We start from the raw sequence: 22,960 nt of genomic DNA, 5'->3' as shown, positions 1-22,960 counted from the left end.
TAATAAATGATGATATAGTGAATCTGTAGGTGTCATAAGTTAGATTTCAAGTTGCTTCATGAAAGTGTATGCCATTCAGAGAGCTTTTATACTGTAATTGTCATGTGCAGACCGTGTAGTGTGTGTCGCGATTGAAAATTTCTTATCTTTTTAACATTATGCCTTTATTTACAATTTATCTTTTTTTTTTTTTTTTTTATTTTTTATTTTTTTTTTTTTCTTTCCTGCTGAGTACCACATGGAATAACTTATATCTTCTTTCTTTTTCTCCTTTCTTTCTCTCTCTCCAGTAGTTTTTCATTTTTTTTCCCTATGTTTTTCTCTTCTTTATTTGTCTATATCATGCCTATCTTTCTTTATTTTCTCGTGGAAGCCCTTAAAACTTTTACTTTTATTCTGAACTTTTCTCTCTCTCCCATATCTTCCTGTATTAATGTGGCATATTATTATTATCATCATCATCATCTTGCTTGCAATCTTAACACATGCCACCGAGAATCCAATGCACGTCGTATGTCCACATAGCTGCAGAAAGTTACATGCAATTGTGATGAAACATTTGCTTCCTGATTTGTTATGTAGTTTAAGGATTTACAGTGAGTGGTGGAATTAAATATAAAATAAAAAAGGAAAACCACCCGAAACCCTTAAACCTTGTACTACATTTGTTGATATCTACACTACCATCCCAGCAGATGGCATACTTACAGTTCTTGATCTTAACCACTTGAATACCTCAGGGTTAACAAAGTTGTATTCTTCAGCCCCTGTTGTGGAATTCTACATCTGTGACCTATGCTAATATTACTTTTGTGTATGGGAGTAAGTACCAGTTGCTGTGGAAAACTTGCTAAATCTCTGGAACTGGAGTTCCTGGAAATCCACACCAGTCCTGAAATGTGGCCACAAGCAATCTAGCACTGCTGTCTGCAGTCCCAGTTACCTTAACATCCAAATTTATGCCCAAATACTTAAATATAGCACTGCAGTGCACAGGAGCTCGCCCCATCCTCAGAGTAGAGGCTGCCTTTGAGCAGTAGGTTGATAGTCTTATTGCTGAGATTTTTTAACTTGTTATCTGACCACCACTTTTGCATTTTTTGGCACTGGATTACCTTCTAGAAAGACAACTCCTGTGCAATTTGAAGCAGCACATTTGATTCCTCCACTCCTGCAATCTCTCTCCACCCGCCTCTTCCCTAAATACTGAAAGCCAGAGTCTGTTACAAAATTAACACAAGAGTGTTGAAAGAATAAGAATAATTGCGATGTTCTGAGAGTTTATACATAGTCATAGTTTATCTGAAGATTTTGTTTGCTTGGCTAATACTCATACATAGGAATAGAGTATTGGTCATACTATATTAATTAGCATTTGTGTACTCTCAGGTGGGGAGGAGGAGGATGTCATACGATGCATCTGTGGTTTGTACAAAGATGAAGGCATGATGATCCAGTGTGAACGGTGTCTTGTTTGGCAGCATTGTGATTGTGTGAGAGCAGATGAAGGTGTGGAACACTATCTCTGTGAACAGTGCAACCCTAGACCTGTTGAACTTGAAATTCTGATGTCGCCACAGCCTCCTTATGCTACACCAGGGCTCACCTACTATATCACACTTCTAAGGGGAACGTTACAGCTTCGCCAAGGTACACAAATAAGGCATAAAGTAGCTATTAAAACAAATTTTGTAGAGCAGATTAGTATTTTAATATACTTGTGAAACATTAACTTTTGTTATTAGGTGACACCGTTTATGTGCTCCGGGATATGATAGAGGAAAATGCTCCAAAGACATCACCGCCAACAAAACACACATACAAAACTGTTAAAGATGTGAAGTATTCAGACTTGGATATATTCAGAATAGAAAGATTGTGGAAAGATGAAAAGTATGTCATTTTTTTCTCATTATTCTGTAATGTTTTCATCTTGTACTTAATGTAAAATTAACCATGAAAGTAATCCTAAGGTTCAATTCAGTTACATATGACATTACAATCAGTTATTATTGATTTCCATTTCGAATCTTATAGAACAGCCTTGTTATTTTGTAAACTGAAGTAGTTCACTTTTATTCACCATCTGTGACAGTTTCTCATTATAGTGTTATATTTTGTGCCAAGTACTACTGCTGCTATCAGCATTCTTGATTTTTGTTGTTATTGATTGACACAGTATCATGAAGGAGCTCACCATTATTTTATGTGTGTGTGTGTGTGTTTGTCACTGTTATTAAAGACAAGTATAATTGGGAACAACAATTATGCATTAAGTGGAAAGATGTGCAAGGTAATATTTTCATTTAGTTTTTAGTGTTAGGCAATAATTATATTCTTCCATTCTTTGCACGTTACTTAAGGAACACTATGAAAATGTTGTATTGTAATGTCTATCTTGACAAGAGTCATGTGTGGCATTGGCAGTACCAGAAATTTAATGTGTAACTGGTAGTAACAGGAAAAAACCTTCTTATTTTTTGGGCCAATTTGGTGCCAATTTTTTCATATTGAGTGTTATTATTTTCAAATTTGGTTTTACTTTTTGCCAAATGTGGTGTTATTTTTTGCCAGAGTCTATTTTTACAAGATTTGATATTGGTTTTTCCAATTTCAGTGTTAGTTTTTGCCACATTAAGTGTCATTTTCTTCCCAATGTCCTTGTTCTTTCTCCCCCTTCCTTCCACCTCAAAATTCGGTGCATTTTTTCCAAATTTTTTGCCATTTCAGATTTTTTCCCCATGCCAAATGCTGTACTATGTTTTGCCAAATTCAATGCTGTGGTTTTGTCAAATTCCATACTGTGTTTTTTCCATATTCGGCACTGTGTTTTGCCAGATTTGGCACTGCATTTTGCCAGTTTTGACACTGCATTTTTACCAAATTTGGTGCTGTAATTTTGCCAAATTCGACATTGTATTTTTATCGAATTCGGTGCCATGTTTTTGCCAAATTCAGTGCTTTTTCTCCCTTTTTTTCCAAATTCAGTGCTTTTTCTTCCTTTTTTCCAAATTCAGTGCTTTTTCTTTCTTTTTTGCCAAATTTGGTGTTATCTTTTTCTCAATTACTATGTTATTTAATTCCCAATTTCAGTGTTATGTTTTGGCCAAATTCAGTACCTTTGCCAATTTTTGTGTTATTTTATTGCCAATTCAGTGCTATTTTCATCGCCACAACAAATTTTGTTGCACAGGAGGTGAACTATCATTCGAAACCTCAGATTTGAGGTGATTAGATGTCGAAATGCAATTTTAACACTCAATGACTATCAGTTGTGAACATTAGTAAACTGTCATCCTCAGATTTTTAACGCTTTCACACGGCAAAATTACAAATGTTCACAATGTCACAAAAATTGCCAATTATTAATTATTTTACTAAAAACAGCAAACTTTGTATTTTTTTGTTGCGTTATTTACTAAATAGTAGGACGCGGCTTTTTTTTTCCTCCAAATTCGCCAATTGAAAAATATGTCATCTTATATTCGTAGATAAAATTATTGCTGCTGAGGTCAATGTTTTTATGTTGTGTAATAAATTAACGTAGGGGTCTTCTTACATTTACAGATGAGGCTTTGGCAAGTGAGATCACTTGCAGATTTACTTTGAAGAATATTTTCGCATTCTCATGTCAATATAGATGCAAAATCCGCTATGTGAAACTATCATACCATTTGCTATGTGCAACTGATGAACTACCATCACTGGAGTTGGACCCACTCTAGACTAGCCCAAGAGACAAATTAACACTGACAAAAATATGTTTTCATAGGACACTTGGAACATGAAACATGTGCTTCAACAATGCCAGAAAGCTGCCATTGTTGTAGAGCACTGTTGATTTTCGAGGTTTGTTACAGTGTTGATGTGAAGTTGTATGATGTCTGCTGATTCAGCTGTATGGAGCCAAGAGAATACTGTATTCTTGTCATTCAGTTTGCCTATATTAGTGCTACAAGAACTGTAAATTGTAACAATCAATAGCAGATGCAAATTTCTACCTTGACTCAGCTACGAAGCAAGGGTCTATGAATGAAACTGTCCTCTCGATTTACTTCTCATAAAACTTCTGTGAGACCAGCTTGGTCATAACCTCAGTCCCAGTACCGATATTCAGATATCAATAACCAAATACAGCAATTGTGGGCTGACATATCCTAGAAAATCAGTGTTTGCATTTTACCCTAAAGGCAGCAACATTTTAATTACAAGGGACCAACAGTGTGTGCTTGTGCTTTCAATTTTATTGTTCATTTAACTGGATTTTGTAATTAATGATACAAAACCACATCACCTCCCAAAGTATTATATGTGATATCACTTTCCTCTCTCCTCCAAGAGACCCAAATTTTATGTTTGTGAGTTTATATGCAGGTATCTGAACCATGTAACACAAATTTATTTAACTAAACAGCTTTGTCTTCCTTATCGTATTTCTTTTTTATATATAGTAGAAAACAATAATATTTCATTGTGTGTAGTTAAAGACATTTTTTTATTACTTTACAGGAATGAAAAATTTGCATTTGGGCACCATTACCTTCGCCCACATGAAACTTATCATGAACCTTCTCGGAAATTTTTTCCCAACGAGGTTATGAGAGTACCTTTGTATGAGGTTGTGCCCTTGGATCTCATAATGGGACACTGCTGGGTGCTTGATTTAAATACATACTGCAAAGGAAGACCTGTGGGTGCACCTGAGGAGCATGTATATATTTGTGAATACCGGGTTGACAAGAGTGCCCATCTTTTTACAAAAATTGCAAAACCGAGGCATTCAATTTGCACTAAAACTTATGCATTTGAAACATTTGATACTCGTCTAAAACCACAGAGGACGTACACTGTAAGTTTGTCAGACATTTAACATAGCGACAAAAATTTTAATCTACTTGCAAAATGTGTGTTACTATCTTCCTATTATTAAAGTATTTCATGGAAAGGCTTATTTACTTATTTTGTAAGTAGTAATAACATAAGTCAGTATGTTTACACTTTTCAGTATTTAGTTGTATTTTTTATTGCTTCAGCAAACTTCACATTTTGGTATTGACTTCTTCTGATTGTTAAGCAGTGATGCAAAATACTTTGAGTTTGATATGCTATTGTATTCTCAAACAAAAACTTTGACTACCACAATATCCAATAATGTTTGTATAACATCTGAATACTAGGTGCAGGAAGCCAATTGCAAAAATATGAAAATTTATGTTTCCAATTATTTACTTTACTAAAACTCCAACAATACTGTTCACCATATCCGCAGTTTGTTTTTGCCACTATTGGTGGCCCAAGTAATTTCAGGATCAAACAAATCATCAGCTGTACAATGGTATTGAGAGATAAAACCCGTTCAAGTGACTGGAAGTTGCAAGCATCATTTATGTACCTGAACAGATGGAAACAGCTTTTCTTTTCCAGTTCTAAACAATATGTGGCAAATTTTGTGTGTAGGCTTAGTAGTAGTTCTTTATATTTGTAATGTAATAAGAGTAATTTTTTAACATAATCAGGTTTAAGTGTCTGAATGGTGGATTTAAGTGTCAGGTTGGGCTGGCCACGGTGGCCGAGCGGTTCTAGGCGCTTCAGTTATGAACCGCACAACTGCTATGGTCGCAGGTTCGAATCCTGCCTCGGGCATGGATGTGTGTGATGTCCTTAGGTTAGTTAGGCTTAAGTAGTTCTAAGTTCTAGGGGACTTATGACCTCAGTTGTTGAGTCCCATAGTGCTCAGAGCCATTTGAACCATTTTTTTGTCAGGTTGGTAAAGGTAGGAATTCAGAAGTCAACCCACCAGTTTGTCCTAGGAATTTTTGTCTCGCTTCATGGAAGTATGACTCCTTGCAAGTTTTATGTGTAGTAAATATGTTAAGACAATTTAGAGGTGATTAGTAATAGAGAATTTACTCTCCTCATATTTGCTAGGCTGCAGTCTCAGCGACACTGACATCGGTGTATTCTGATGATGACTGACAGCTCAAGATAGCCGATCTTTTCAAAGCAGTATGCCAGTACATTCAAGGTCACAGGGCAACTGATCCCTACACTGGAATATACAGACTTTGGACAATGGTCAGCGGAATTACAATCACTATTTTTCTTCAATCAGATCGGCAAACATTCCCATATGCAAAACATGGATTGTGAGAAGTTTTTGAGTTTAGTACAAGAAAGGAGTTTTTGGCATCCCGAGTCTGAAAGAGATAATGACAGGGATATATCCTGGAATCTATGGTCTGAAACAACTTTTTTATTGGGACCACAAGTGTTGATAACTTAAAAATTTAATAATAATTTCTTGAACTTTACCGTATATTACGTTATGTTTGCTCTGTGATAGGCCATCCATTTCAGCCTCATGCCTATACTTAAGGGTGTATGTGGCCTGCAAAATAAGCAAAATTTGTCTTGGAAATTTTAGGACCAGATTATAACCTCAAAAACGAATATGTTCAAGTGAGAAAAGTGGCGTATGTCAATTTTGATGCTTAAAGTTTCCATGGTGACTTTTTTTTTGTTTTAGTTCATGATTGTTGGCTGTGTATAAATTATTATTACTGCTTAATGGCATTTTTATGCCAGCAGGGTGGTGATTCTGTTACATGAAGTTGTTTGCAGATGTGGTATATGTGTTTCCACATTTCAGTGCATTAGGTATTCGGAGTAGCTTATTCTAAAATTTTTATTTATCTTTCATGCATATGCTGAATGATGGTCATTTGAAGTCATGCAGAATATCTGTAATCTTGATTTTCAATGTCACCATGAACCATCTCGAGTAAGTCTGGCTATGTCAGTCACTGAGAAAAGGGTGCACACTACTTGCCATGTTCTTTTCGAGTCAGATATAGGTTTGAATAGATTGCTACGCTTCTTGATTCTGCCAGCAACTGACAGAAGACATTGGATGCACTTTGACTGAACTGTTGGGCGACCTCTGTCAACTGTTGTCAGTGCAACTGTGAATGCAACCATAGGAGCGTTAAGTACATGTCGTTTTAGCTTATAAAAAATGGTAATTGAAGGCCCTGGATGGAATACATGTGATGGAAGGAGTTTAGGCAACAACTCACTGCACAGTTGAGATGCATAACAAGAATGAAAATGTTCTGGAGCGTTGAGACAGTGTCTTTCTTAAGGACTTTCTAGAAAACACACACACACACACACACACACACACACACACACACACACACACACACACACACACACACAGAGTTACATTGTCTTGGCTGTGTATTTTGTACCAGATGGATCTGAAGAAGGATGTTGCGTAAAGTTTCTTTTAAGTGCATATCAACTGCTGTTTCGTTAATGTTATACGGTAAGGGTGTTTTCAAAATATCTCCTCTGAAGTTGTGAATGCATTTGCTGCTTCTCACATTCATAAATTGCTTACTAGTTTTACATAAAGGTTTTTCATATTAGCAAAACCTTCAGAACCATCCACACTTCACGTTTGGTACTTTCCTGCACAACACCTGTGTAAACACGCTATGTCAAGAGCGTCACTCAGTACTTGAGTGATGGCGGTTTGTACAAAGTTGTTAGAAAGTACCTATGTGTTGCATGTTTTGTGAATAGAAACTCTTTCTGGGCGTATCCTCTAAGCATATGCATGATTATTCCATAAGGTTTTGTACTAGGAGATGGACGACATTTACATCCTGCTGCAATATTTCAGCTGACAACCATTCAGTCATCTCCTGATGAGTTTACAGAGGAGATTGCTGGTGCACTTTGCTGACTTTATACCAAAAATTTGGCACGATGGCACATGTGCAAAGGTTTCCACTACACTACTGCCCTCTGTTGAGTTAGTGCACTCTGTCAAATTTTACTCCATCTACTGCATGTAGGCATGTGCACAGTGGTGATAATGTGTCGCTCAATATTGGAGTGATGGTGGTTTGTGTAATGATGTTAGAAAGTACCTATGTGTAGCGTGTTTTTTGAAACTGTAGGCCTCGAGAATTAAAATTCAGTTGTCAAAATAATAAAGTTAATTGTGCTCGGATGTGTCATTAGGTGTAAAATTTTGTCTTTCTGAAGATGTCAAGAAATCACCAGGTCCCAAGCCTTACCAAGCAGAAAACTGCTGTTGCAATTAGTAAGGTCTTCCAGCAGATGTATTTTCACAGGTTGCTTAATAATATAATCCAGAAAGGTCTCACTGTGGCAATGATTTTCACGGCAGAATAATATATAGAATGTTCTACTAACATACAATATTCGGCAATGCCTGGCTTACTGGGTTGCAAAAGGCAATTGTAGCACTCATGTTCCACACACCTTTCTTGAACTATGTGTGTGGTCTCGTCAATGCTATGCCATGTTGACACTTTAACTCGAACCTTCTGCAAACCCATATCAGCCCTCATCAGAAGCTGGGCCACATGTGAAAGCAGCCATGTCATATACCAGCTCTGCTGCAATCATCGCACAGCTTTTTATGTTTGTGTAACTACCAAACAGCTGTCCACCGAGATGAATGGCCATCACCAAACTGTGGTCAAGAGCAAAATGAACCACCCTGTGACACAACATGCAGCTGAATATAATATACTTTACTTTCAATGGCTGCTTCACAACTTTGAGTGTCTGGATCCTCCCCTCCACCACCAGCTTTTCTGCACTGCACAGATGGGAGTTATCCTCATAACACATTCTCCACTCCCGAAATTGTCCTGGCTTCAACTTATGGCAACCCACTGACGCCCACTGTCCACATAACATTTTCTGCCCTCTCTGTCTTATCACCTCCTCCTAATTCACGTTCCCTTATCCCCTTTGTGTGCCACCTTCTGCTAATGCCCCCACCCATCTCTATTTTATGCATCATCAGTTATTTTGCCACCCTTATAGCAAAATTCATCAGCTATGTTTAGTATCTCATTACCTAATCTAATTCCCTGATTTCACTTAACTACATTCCATTACCCTTGTTTTACTTTTGTTGATGCTCACCTTGCACACTTCAAGAAGCTATCAATTGTGTTCAATGGCTCTTCCACTGCAGTAAAGCAAAAGGTGCTGTGAATTGTGCTGTGCAGATTGGAATCTGCAGATTACCGTATCAGTATGGCAAAGCTGACATTGGACACACAACATGCACAGCTGATGAAAGGTGCATGGACCATGAACACCGGACTCTCCTTTTCCAGTTCAGTAAGTTGCCCATAGCTGAATGTTGTATCTCCACAGAATATTCTATGGATTATTCTGTTTTCCAGCTGAGTCAGCCAGCCATAGCTGAAGATTGTATCTCCACAGAACAGTCTATGGATTATTCTGCCATGAAGATCTTGGCCACAAGAAGATCATACTGGGATTCATTCTATCCCTCACCCTTTACCTCCCCCCTTCCCCAGCCTGTCCAGATTGCTGCTTTCATTCAACATGACAGTTATTTCATGGCTCTGTGTGTGTGTGTGTGTGTGTGTGTGTGTGTGTGTGTGTGTGTTTTTAAGAATGCACAATGCACTGGCCAAAATCTCAATGTGTAGCAGGCTTTTTGTTATGCCTGTCTGCAAATGAGTATGTCACCTTCATGGTGAGTAGCAATCTATCCTTTTCATTATAGTTCAGTATGTTAGCTACATTTTATACGCAGCAATGAATGATCTAAAATTAACCATATGCAATGTTTATGCAGTGTTTTTTTACCTCTACAGAATTCTTAAAATTTCATGCAATGCCTCATGTATTTTGTTGCAACACAGTATCTATGACAAGTAATGGTCAGAAAGGTTGTAAGATGTAAAGAATCAAAATTTTTCACCAAATAGTTTTCTTAAAATCAGATGATACGCGTTTCATAGTGGCCGACACATTCACTCAGGCACGTCAGTGATAAGTCGTGTAATACAGCTGCGCTGTGCACATGGGAGAGAGTAATTGTATTGTAACACATCTTGTTAGGTTACTTGGTTTTCCGTCCTGTGATGAAACATTCTGTTTGCTTTACAGTGTGAAACAAATTGTACACAAAATTACTGAAAACATATCAAGAATCAGAATCAACAAATGTCGAGTGAAAACTTATTACTGTGGTTCCTAGTGACTGCCGATATATCAGAACTATATCACAGATAGGTTCACCCTTTCCTTGAGTGATTACAGTTATGAATATATGGAGGACAACTGGTGTTATGGAAGAGTAATGATGAAAGAACGCTAATTTACTAAGATGAGTCCAAAGCGACACCTCGCTTTCATCATAGGCTTCTAAAATCGTACTAAAACTGCAGGAGATATGTAATTCATAGTCATGAAACAATATTGACACACGTGTGTTTGTATATGGAGTAATTCCTTTCTAGAGGAGCCTTAAAGTTAGACACTTCAGTTGTCAGAGTAATCGTATTTATTTTGTATCGCGGGTGGTGAAACCCAGTGCAGTCGATAAAGTCATGACACCCAGCGCTCCAGGAACATTCAACACCGGTGAGTCGGCGGACCATATGGTTTAACAAGTACATAGGTAGTGGCCGGAGTGTTGTGTACCAGTGCAGGTAGCGGGATAAGTTGATGACAAAGCCTCACGTACCACAGAAAGCAGTGAGAATGTCTGTAGCAGTCGGAGAGTTAAAGCTGTACTAATGTGATCTGAAATATCCATTGCCTTTAAACAGAGATTGTTTGTGTTCTAGCTCCTTTGAAGGCGGTCTCTATCAGGCAAAATGTGTGTCTGGTACAGCAGCTTCGAAAGGACACCCACACCTTAGCAACAGCATCAGTTTGTTCAGTTTGTTGAATAAAAGGTAAGCTGAGGAAAGGACATGATGGGACAGAACTCAAGCTGCCAATGAGTCACAAAGTACCCAGTAAAGTAGAGCTGGCCACGGTGTGCCAAATTTCACAAGTACAGTGTGCATAGGTCACTTGTGGGCAAGGACCCAGCTTGTCAGTCAGGTTTGCTCAGTCCTTCTTGTAAGTAACTGGAACAATGCAACGTTTCATTTAGCATTTGTAGTGCAGTATTTTGCAGTTGGCACAACTCTCTGAATTCGGCAGAATTGTGGTTTCAGCACTATTTATTTGTGGTATTAAGGGCGTTCGCAGGTCCAGTGGCTTTTTCCACAAAAAGAAGCTATCCAGTGATCTGTTGTCACATCATCATCGACAGTTTCTAGCCTCTGTCCAGGTCTGTTTGAAACATAAGCCTCTCCATTGTCTTCTGTCTTCCCACCATCTCTCTGTCTTCACCTTGGTCCAGTCTGGGTGCATTCCTCCACTCCTATCAGCCATTTGTCTCTTGGTCTTCCTCTTGGTCTCTTTCCTTCCAATTTTATCTCTTGTATCCTCCTGGGTATCCTCTTCTCCTCCATTCGCTTAACGTGCCCATACCATCTCAGCCTTGATTTCTCTGTCTCCTCTTGTAATGGTTCCACCTTCATTAACTCTCAGATCTTCTCATTTCTTAACCTCCCCTTAACCCTTTGTCACTCCAATACTGTTCCTCAAGAATTTCATCTCACTAGCTTGTACTTTGCTTTTCTCTCTTCCTTTTATAACCCAGGTTTTGGATGCATATGTCGGGATTGGGACACAGTTTGACCAGTATATAACCTTTTCACTGATTTGGTGTACATCCTTTCTCCATATCAGGCTTTTGACACTCTTCTGAAATGCTTCTGCTTTTCTCCCCCTTCGTTTATTTGTCTGTCGTTTTTTCCATCTTCCTGTATCAGGGTTCCTAGGTACTTGAAACTCTCCATTCTCCTCAATTGTTCTGTACCAGTTGTTATTCCAGTTGTTCCTCTCTCCTTCGTTCTTGTGATAATCATCTCACTCTTACTTATACTCCATTTCATCTCATATTCTTGTACTGTTTGTTCCCATATGTCCAGTTGTTTTTCTACTTCCTCCTCCTTATTCTTCCAAATCATCAGATCCTCCAGAACCATAGCTTTCATCTTTCCTTCACCAATTACTTGTGCTACTGTACTCATTGTATCATCCATCGCTACAATGAAGAGTAATGGTGAAAGTGCACTTCCCTGCCACAAGCCATTCTTTTGTTCAATCCAAGCTGATTTCTCTCCTCCCACTTTCACAAAGCTCACACTTCCATGGTACATTTCTGTTATCCTCCAAATAATCTGTTTTGCTACTCCTTTGTTCTCCAGGGCTTTCCACACTTTGTTTCTACGTACACTATCATACGCTTTTTCAGTGTCCAGGGAGGTCATTAGTAGATCTATTCCGTATTTATAATGCTGTTCCTGCAGTTGTCTTACAGCAAAAATTAGATCCATTGTGGACCTTCCTGTTCTGAAGCCATGTTGCTCTTCTCTCATCCCTCCTTCTAATTTTGCCCGAATTTGTGCTTCCAAGATTTTTTCAAAAATCTGTGCACAATGACACATCAATTTTATCCCTCGAGAGTTCTTGCACTATTTTCTATTTCCCTTCTTAAAGATCAGGACAATTATTCTCTTCTTCCAGTCTTCTGGGATCATCTTCTGTCTCCACACAATCTTCATTACTCGATGTAGACATTGTATCCTCACCTCTCCTGCTGCTCTCACCATTTCTACACTTAGCTCATCCAGACCTGGTGACTTCCCTGCCTTCATCTTGCCCAATGTGTGGTAAGGTCTTTTTCCATTTGTTGTTCCTCCTCTTTTTCTCCTCAGCTTGTTCCTCCTCATCCCAGTCTCCATTCGGGTTCAGGAGTTCTTCAAAATACTCCTTCCGCATGTTCTTGAGTTCCTTCTTATTCTCTACATCTTGGTCACTTTTGTTCACCATTCTGGCATAATATATCGTACTGTTCTTCCTCTTACTTTTAATCATCCCATATAACACCTTTTTTGAACTTTCACTATCCTCCGCCACCACTCTTTTTTTGTCTTTCTTTCTTGCTTGATATTCTTCTCTTGTCTCTACTCTTCTCTTCTGGAACCATGCCCTGAAGGCTCTATTCTTCTTCTGTACTATATCGTTTGTGCCACCAGGGTGTTTCCTTCCATCTCTTTTCTGTTGCTTGACCTCCCACATATTGCTTCCACCACACTTACTAATGTTCCCTTGAATCTACCCCATTCCTCTTTTACCATTTATGGTTCATCCTTTGGGGTGCTTTCCTTTACTACTTGTAGGCACTGTAGCCTACTTTCTTCCTCCTTCAACTTCCATACTCTTATACGTCTTTTCTGATTTTCTGTCTCTTTATTATCCTTAGTCCCTCTCAGGTTAATTACCAGCAAATGGTGGTTGCTATCCAAGGCCTCTGATGGTATTACCTTAATGTCGTACAGGAAGTAGTCAACTATCGACTTTCTCTATAAGTCTCTTTTCCAGAACCAAGAGTTCCCAACCAGCAAGCCATTCCTTTGGCAGAACGCCAATAGAACCTTCCTCGTTTCAGCAGCCCCAACCCTCTGGTCCAAGCACACTTTCGCAGCCTTGTCTTTCTCTTCCAACGTGTGCATTTAAATCCCCCATTACTATCCCATTCTTTCTTCCCATCTGTTTCTGCATTTCCTCTTCAAACTCTTGCTTCTCCTCAGAACTGCAACCCACCTGTAGCACATACACTTGTATAGTCTCTATGGTTGTCCCCTTGACTGATGTCACAATCCTTTAAAATAAATGGGAATGACTGAAGAGAGGGATGAGAATTACAGTTCACATAAGTGATGGGTACTGCTTATTTGCCACGAAATGACATTATAGTACTACACAGAAGGAATTGAAACTTTGCAATTGCAACAGTTTCCAGTGGTAATAAACAAAGGGTATGGAGACTCCATATATTACTGCAAAGTGTGTTGGTTAAGGCAAGGGTATGCCTGGAGTTTTTGATTTAAAACTCGCTATTGTTGACTTTATGAAGGAAAAAGCTGGAAACTGTCCAAGTAAGACATTGCAAGATAACTTCTTTTTTTATTTGAAGGGCATGACTTTAAAAACAAAATCGTGTTGTAGAAGGGACACATTCTGGCAAAGAAAGCCAGTTCCCTAAGCTCAAGTTAAAGAAAGTGAGAGGTTTGAAGAATTCATTGTGGCCTTGCAAGAATTACAACAATAGTTTTATACAGGTTTTGAGGACACTGTCAAAAGTCACATCAGTTTCGAGACAATTTGCCATTTCAGTTGAAAACGCCCCTGTGTATATGCAGACTGATTGACCTACAAGGTAATTCCAGTTTTAAAAACAAATCTTTAAAACTGTCCAGGATGTCTGCAGTGCTTTTCTCAGATAGATTTTCCAAGTCTCTCTAGTGAGATGGCAGAAGTGCTACAATATTTTGACATGAAATATTTGTGTGAAAGACTTTTTTTCAATTATGAAACTAAATAAGTCACAATTATGTGGCATGCGAAACTCTCTGAAATCACGTGCGTCTGTCCGTGTGCCGACAGTTTGTACCAGACAAAAGTTATATTATGCCTTCAGCATGCCAAATATAATTAATTAATACTGAAAACTTTATTTGTTTGTGATCTGTGTTGTTGAGAAATGTGAAACCAGGTTGTATGCAGTGCAACTGTACTGCCATTTAAATTCAATGCGTTCCCTGATTTCCCCTCTTCTCCGTCCTTGCACTCAGAAAGTGCTGCATGGGGGTGGGGGAAGTGTGACGCAAGGCTGAGCGCTTTGGCAGTGGGGCCTGGGCGTGGCCTGTAAGCCAAAATCTTTACCACCCCTCCATTAGAGGGACACTTGTGAAGAATGAAGCAACATCAAAATTTATTAATAAGTATGATTCGTTGTCATAAAGACTTGAGCCATGCTGTGGGAAGTCCTGTATTCTCTCTGGTAGCAAACTCATTTATGGAAGACTTTGAGGAGAAGGCACTCGAGTCTGCAGAGCTTAAACCAAACTGGTGATATTTAGATGATACTGTTGTAGTGTGGCCCCATAATGAGGAAGAGCCATCATGAGTTTTACATCTAAATGCTATCCATGAAAATATTCAGATTACGATGAATTTGGAGTAAGGTGGCTGTCTTTCTTTTCTTGATATCTCAATCCATTGGAAAGTGGATAGATCACTAGGGCTTTCTGTTTTACTGTAAGCCCACATGTGGATCTATATTTTCAGCTTTCTGGCTGTCACCACCCTTCACATACTGTGGGCATCCTTTGTATACAGGCATATAAGGCATGTGTTGTATCTGATAGAGACAGCCTTGCGAAGGAGTTATAACACCTGCAGTCTGCGTTTAAAGGCAATAGACATTCTTCCTATGGAATTAAGCCAGGTTTATTGAGGAGTAAACATGACTATAAACCTCAAGGGATGGCCCTCCAAGATGCGGGTAACGTTTCATCTAAATTAGGCAGAATCCTTAAGAAATGTCATATTAAACCCAGGCCACCTATAAAAATCTGTGCTCTTCTCATCTCAGCAAAAGATGATCTGGGTTTGGGGAAGGCTGAATTCCACAGATTACTATGTCAATGTAGCAAAGCCTACATTGGTCAGACAACATGCACTGTTCATGAAAGGTGGGTGGAACATGATCATCAGACTCACCTTCTCCAGCCCAGTAGTGTTGATACTCCACAGGACATTCTACGGGCTATTCTGCTATGAAAAACTTGGCCACGACAAGATCCTACTGGGATTCAGTTATTAAGGAATCTGTGGAAATATGTTTTGCAGAAGACATTATTACATGTGATGGTGCCTTTCTACTTGATAAGTCTTGGGACCTTGTGATTTCTGTGATATCTTCAGAAAGACTAAATTTTACGTCTAATGACAAATTCAGTGACAGTGAATTTTATTATTTTGACAACTGAGTTTTAACTGTGTGGGCCATAGTTCAGTAGAGGGCATACATGCAATATCACTGTTGTGTGTGCGGCTGTCTGCTGTAGACAGAACAGTATTCAACAAAAGGTGCTAAACTTGACAGAGGGATGTCGTACAATAAAACCTTAAGCGCATGTGCCACCGTACAAATTTTCAGTATAAAGTCAGCGACATGCACCAGTAATCTCCATGCTAAAATCACCTTAAGATGGCTGAATGGTTGTCAGTTGAATCGTGGTGGCAAAAGGTCATTGTCATCCAGCTGCAACCTCAAAACCAGCCGACCGTGGTGGCCGTGCGGTTCTAGGCGTTACAGTCTGGAACCGCGTGACCGCTACGGTCGCAGGTTCGAATCCTGCCTCGGGCATGGATGTTTGTGATGTCCTTAGGTTAGGTAGGTTTAAGTAGTTCTAAGTTCTAGGGGACTGATGACCTCAGAAGTTAAGTCCCATAGTGCTCAGAGCCATTTGAACCTCAAAACCACAAGGAATACTCATTATGCTAGGAAAACTTCAACAATAATGTATATGGTCATTATTCATATTACCCTACTGGTGCAATAGGAGCAGACAGTTGTTGATATTTCAGTGCTGTGAATTAAGTGAGATTGAATAACCAACACTTAATATGTAACACTTACTTATTATTAGTTTGCACACTTCACATATCACTCTGCTTGCATATGTGTAACTGAAGCTTTTATACCATCAGCCACATGGACCTGTAGCACCAAGATCGCGGGGCCGAAGCACAAGCTCAAGAGCAGCAGAGGAGGAGGCAAAGGTTCAGCAACCTTCTACACACCAAGATGAGGAGGAGGAACTGCCTCTAGCCAGAGTAAGGGATGACACTTTGGCACGAAAGGCATGTTGCTGCTTCGCTTATTCGCTTCAATGCATGTCCACTTGCCAGAGCTAATGTTAATAGTAATGCTGTTAGTGTTTATGTATATCCCTTTCTTCTTATGTTGCACCTCTTAACTCAAAAACACTAATTGTGCATTTGTTGACCATATTTGTGGCAGATATTAATGCCACAATAATTTGCTTTTGTGTGTCCAGTACATTTGTGTGGCTAATGGTATTGATGGAAACTTTGACAGTGGATTATCATTTTCATTCAGTGTACTGTGCGTTATGTCCAAATATCTTGCATAGGGCGCTGTTTTTGCATGTATGTGTGCAGTAAAATTATTGCAGCATGTGTTTGCTTTATGTAAACAGATAAAGGAAAATGGTCACTAACCCAGTGATTAATCTGTACATCATGGTACTATGTTAAATATCACACAGTTTTCTTTCTGTGACTCTTTAATGTGTTTTTCCTACCATTATGGTTAAATATTACAACTTCCTGTATGTCCTGAATCACATTGCAGTTTCAAACAGTGGGAGATTCTGGGTGAAATGACAATACAGGTTAGAATTGTTACTCACCACATAGAGGAGGCATTGAGCTGTGGACAGGCCCACTTAAAAGTAGACATTTGGATATTACTTAGCTTCCAGACAAAGTTCTTCATGAGATGAAGAAACATATTCACACACACAAGAACTCATATACACATCTCTGAGTGCTGTGGTTCCACTAATGAAGGATAGCTAAACAAAACCTTTAAATGTGCCTGTCCGCTACTCAGTGCCTCCTCAAAGTGGTGGATAGCAATCCTACCTAATTCATATTGCATTTTGATATACTTCATAACCACAAACCGTACTGAATCTGGGACTGTCAGAAAATAATTCAGTACTCACTAATTGATATTAATACAGCTCCGCAGTTACTCATAATATTGAAGTATTTTACATGTACAGTAAGTATTAAAAATAGTTGTGATGTTCAAGTTTTCTTCAGTATGCTCTATCGTCATACTAGTTGTGGTACTCACCTGCTAACTAACACTTCAAGTGCCGAGATCACCATGTTACATTGTCTTCAGTGTTGGAAAGAATGTCATGCCTGTAATACTATGGGTAAGGTATTCTTTCCAACATTAAAGACAATGTAATGTTACAGGCAAGGCACTCAAAAGTGTTAAGGGCAAGTTTTCTGTGAAGATTAGAATTTCATCGTGAGAGTAGGCTTAATGTAAATTGAGAAAAAGAAAAAAAATTGAATTTGATGAATGGTAATTGATGCATGCAGCTTATAGAATTTGAATGTTTCCCCCTGTAGACATTATGTTAAAGCTTGAGCTCCTATACTTGCACATCTCTTTTTTAGCTAAAGAGAAAATAAAGAAATAAGGCTCAGTCAAACAGATAGTTGGCTGCTAGTGTAACCAGGTTGCAGTGATCCAGTTGCCGAATTTCATTTGATACGAGTGAGTCAGTGCAGTGCGGTAAACTCAATTTAATTCCAATGGTGACCAGTTGTTGCTTTTATTTGCACCCCCTTTGAGGAAGTGAAGAAAGTGAGCTATGTGATACTGAATGAAACAACACGTTTACTGTTACCAGTCACAGTTTATTTATTTCCACAACAAGTTTCAGAGGTGTAAACTTCCATCATCAGGTGGGTTTATGTAGGTTAGTATGATGTGTATGTGTTGTTTTACAATTTTGGGGCAACCTGTGGCATGGTCTAGTACTTGCAGACTTTTGCCGAACAGTGTCACAGTATGTGTTGTAAGACAGTACCATAGATTACACCAAAATCATGACACTACATATACATGGTGTATTGGTCCACATAAATGTACCTGATGCTGGAGGTTTAAATGTCTGAAACATGTTGTGGAAATAAATAAATTGTGACTGATACCATTAACTCATTTCATTAGCTAACAATAACAACCACAGAAAATCCTAAACGAAAATAGTTTGCAGTCTTGTGAAGACCATTTCTTCAGATGTTTCTGTGTGTATCATGAACAATTCATAACATCATACAAGCTCATGGAGCCGAAAATACTAAGTAACTTCAGTTTTGCATTGTTAATCGTCTAGTGAAAAGATAGTGAGAAAATAATTGGGCATCTGAGAATTTTATTAAATAATTCTCCAGAATGAAAATTTGAGTTATAACTTCAAGTTGAACAAATATATTTCAAGGAAGACGCAATACATGAAAGTCACAGATGAAGTAAACAGAGTAAGACGTGTATACACTTTAACAGTCAAATCATAACTGAGTCCAAGTCTAGCAGCCGCTGGCTGGCTGGCCGCTTAGGTGGCAGCTGTTGCTGCATGGCTGGCAGACTGCGCCGCATGTAGAGGACGTGTGTAACTGCACGGCGGCACTTTGAAAGATCGGCGAGTCACAACACTTTTGCCCCCTTTGAAGCTTTTGCACAGGTCTTGATGGAGGTGGCCTGTAGATTGCTAATGTCCATAGGTGTTGTTTGACTGGCAGTAAAGTCTCGAGGAGGAGGCTTCCCGTACGGACGGAAGTGTCCCCGATGATAACGGGTCGAGATGACAGGAGAGGTGGGGGTCGAATCTGCTGGGGACCCGTGCACCAATCTGCCCATTGCGGCAAGTCCGGTTGTTATAACAGGAGACATGGGCGATGTGTCCGTGTCTGTAGGAGAAGGAGACGAGTAAGAGTTGCTCTGACAGATGATGGTCAACTGGTTCCTGCATGGGCACATCTACAGGTGGCGTCAGTTCTTGTGCTGGCACCGATATGATGGTGAGAGGACTGCGTTATGAGTAATGAGAGATTCCAGTATCCCGAGCGTCAGGTAGAGCCGAAGGTGGTGTAGCGGCATCCAGAAAAGGCATTGCCGGCACACGAGGCCGAAGCTGGTTTGAATGACGCTCTGCAACACCCGTGTCCGTCTGGATTTCATACAGGCGTTGGCCACGGTGTCGTAAGATGCAGCCAGGATTCCATTTTGGCCGCCTGCCATATCCCCATACCCATACAAGGTCGTGGGTAGTGAACCGGCCAAGACAAGGCACCCGTGGCCGTGAGGTGGAAGGCCGCAGAAGATGAAGTAGAATGCGAGGATGTCGGCCCTGTAAGAGCTCAGCCGGGCTGTGGTCGCCCATGGGGGTGAAACGTTAAGAAGCCAGAAATAGGAGAAGCACATCATCAGCAGAAGAAGTCAGGAGTTTCCTCATCTGAGCCTTAAATGTGCGGACCAGTCATTCAGCCTCACCGTTTGACTGTGGGTGGAACGGAGGGGCCGTGACATGCATGACGCCGTGACAGGAACAAAAATCCGCAAAATCGGAAGAGGCAAATTGCGAACCATTATCAGTAACAAGGGTAGAGGGAAGGCTTTCCAAAGAGAAAATGCGAGCTGGAGCATGGGTGGTTGCCGCGGTGGTAGGCGACGTGCAACGGACAATGAAAGGAAAGTTAGAGTAGGCGTCAATAACGGGAAGCCAATAAGTACCTAAAAAAGGTCCCGCGAAGTCAGCATGAATACGCTCTCAGGGCTTCTCAGGTGGAGGCCACGGTGACAAAGATGACTTCGGGGCGGCTGCCTGTGACGGACAAGGGCCGCAGGCAGCAACCATGTGTGCGATTTCAGAGTTGATGCGGGGCCAGTGCACATGACAGTGCGCCAGAGATTTTGTGCCAGAGACACCCCAGTGCCCTTGGTGAAGGAGGCGCAAGACCGAAGCACGCAAAGATGCAGGCGAAGCATTGTTGGTGGAAAGGAGAAAACACCATCCCTAGCCATGAGGCGGTAACAAAAAGCGTAGTAGTTCTGCAACGGATCAGAACTCTTAGCAGACAGACGATCGGGCCAACCCTTCTGAATACAGCGTAAAACCCGGGAGAGGGTAGGGTCAGAACCCGTAGCAGCCACCAGCCGGTCCCCGGTGATGGGAAACCCGTCCACAACCCGCTGCTCAGCAACATCCAGGTGGAAACACAAAAGTTCGTCCCTATCGAATGTCAGATCAGGACCCATGGGAAGGTGAGACAGTGCGTCAGCATTCGCATGTTGAGCCATCGGCCGGAAATGAATCTCATAATTGAAATGAGATAAGTAAAGGGCCCAAAGCCGGAGGCGGTGTGCAGCCTCGTCGGGAAGTGACGTTGATGGATGAAACAAGGAAACAAGTGGTTTGTGATATCTGTAACAAGATGAAATTTGGATCCATAGAGAAAAACACCAAACTTATGAAGAGCATAAATAATGGCCAAAGCTTCTTTTTCAATTTGAGAATACTTTTGTTGGGCATCCATGAGCGTTTTGGAGGCATAAGCAATGGGTTGTTCAGAACCCTCAGAAAAACGGTGCGTAAGGACTGCACCGACCCTGTATTGAGAGGCGTCTGTGGCAAGAACAAGATGTTGGCCAGGTCGATAAGTAGCCAGGCACGGGGCCTGTTTCAGCATAGTCTTCAATTTCTGGAAAGCCGCATCGCATGACGCTAACCAGAGAAAAGGCACATTTTTATGCAACAGGCGATGCAACAGCTGAGCCACCGAAGCAGTAGACGGTAAAAACTTGTGATAGTATGCTATTTTCCCCAAGAAGGCCTGCAGTTCCTTGACAGATGTAGGGCAAGGAAGGGCATCGATTGCAGCGACAGTTTGCTGAAGCGGACGAATACCATCCCGAGAGAGTTGAAACCCCAAGTACGTGACAGATGCCTGAAAAAATTTTGATTTCTGAAGATTACACTTAAGACCGGCAGTTTGTAAGACATGAAAGAGTGTGCGGAGATTTTGAAGATGTTCGTCAGTGATGGAGCCAGTTACAACAATGTCGTCCTGGTAATTTATACACCCAGGGACAATGAGCAATAATTGTTCCAAGAATCGCTGAAAGAGAGCAGGGGCGCTGGCAACCCCAAATGGCAATCGTTGGTATTGATAGAGGCCAAAAGGCGTGTTAAGGACCAGAAACTGCCGGGAAGCAGCGTTGAGAGGAAGTTGATGATAAGCTTCTGACAGGTCAAGTTTAGAAAAATACTGGCCTCCAGCAAGTTTAGTGAACAATTCTTCAGGTCGAGGCATAGGGTAAGTGTCGATAAGACATTGAGCATTTACAGTGGCTTTGAAATCGCCACAGAGATGAATATCACCATTTGGCTTAGCAACGACAATGACAGGAGAGGACCACTCACTGGAAGTGACAGGAAGCAAGACCCCTGAAGCAGTGAGATGATCCAGCTCCCGTTTGACCTGATCACGAAGGGCCACAGGAACGGGCCGAGCCCCAAAAAAACTTAGGCCGAGCAGTGGGTTGGAGCTTGATATGAGCTTCAAAGTCATTTGCATGGCCTAACCCAGGAGAAAAAAGGGACGAAAATATTGTCGTCAAGGAATCCAATTGAGCATAAGGAATAGCATCAGAGACGATATTGACAGAATCATCTATGGAGAACCCAAAAACGTGAAAGGCATCGAAACCAAAAAGATTCTCCGCGTTACTATGGTCAACCACAAATATGGGAACAGTGTGAACAACAGATTTGTAAGATACCTCAGCATCAAATTGTCCCAAGAGAGAAATCTTATATTAAACTTCCTGGCAGATTAAAACTGTGTGCCCGACCGAGACTCGAACTCGGGACCTTTGCCTTTCGCGGGCAAGTGCTCTACCAACTGAGCTACCGAAGCACGACTCACGCCCGGTACTCACAGCTTTACTTCTGCCAGGACCTCGTCTCCTACCTTCCAAATTCATTCTGAAATCTTATATTTATTGTAAGTCCGTAACTGCCTAGTGACAGGTGACAGGATTGGAGAACCCAACTGGAGATATGTCTGAGAATTGATGATAGTGGAAGCAGAACCAGTATCCACACCGCAGACATGAAGGAAGTTGCCGTGGGTTTTGCTGCAGTTTCTTAGAGGTTTGTTTACGGTTAGGCCGAGGCTGCACTTGGGAGCATACTGCGGCCACGTCGGCTTGCGGGAACGTGCCACATGGTTCGTCAACATCGCACAGAGGTTGTATATCCCCGACGTCGCCCCATGCCTCTATTTGTGCTCCAGCGGCATGAGAAATTTCAAAAGACTGAGCGATGGATAGGACTTCATCTAGAGTCGGATTCGCCAACTGAAGGGCACATTGCGTAACTTCTTTGTCGGGCGCCGATCAGATAATAGCATCCCGTACCATGGAATCGGCGTAGGATTTTTTGTGAACTTCAGTAACAAATTGACACTTTCTATTTGGAGCCGTGAAGTTCAGCAGCCCAAGCGCGGTAGGATTGATTCGGTTGTTTTTGACAACGATAAGGCAACACGAGAAGCTACCAAACAGAGA

At 40.7% G+C, this 22,960-nt stretch overlaps 1 protein-coding gene across 1 annotated transcript in view; it reads left to right on the top strand.

Moving 5' to 3' along the window:
- Positions 1–22,960, top strand: part of LOC126095672 (histone-lysine N-methyltransferase ash1) — a 328,263-nt gene that overhangs the window by 292,284 nt on the left and 13,019 nt on the right. Inside the window, exons 18-21 of the mRNA XM_049910428.1 lie at positions 1,390–1,650; positions 1,746–1,893; positions 4,510–4,849; positions 16,489–16,614. Coding sequence (XP_049766385.1) covers positions 1,390–1,650; positions 1,746–1,893; positions 4,510–4,849; positions 16,489–16,614 — 875 coding nt within the window. The remainder of the gene's footprint in view (positions 1–1,389; positions 1,651–1,745; positions 1,894–4,509; positions 4,850–16,488; positions 16,615–22,960) is intronic.

The sequence above is a fragment of the Schistocerca cancellata genome, chromosome 8 (genome assembly GCF_023864275.1).
Source record: "Schistocerca cancellata isolate TAMUIC-IGC-003103 chromosome 8, iqSchCanc2.1, whole genome shotgun sequence".
Taxonomy (NCBI): domain Eukaryota; kingdom Metazoa; phylum Arthropoda; class Insecta; order Orthoptera; family Acrididae; genus Schistocerca; species Schistocerca cancellata.
Note: the sequence above shows the minus strand (reverse complement) of the source record. Positions and strands in the feature narration are given on the sequence as shown.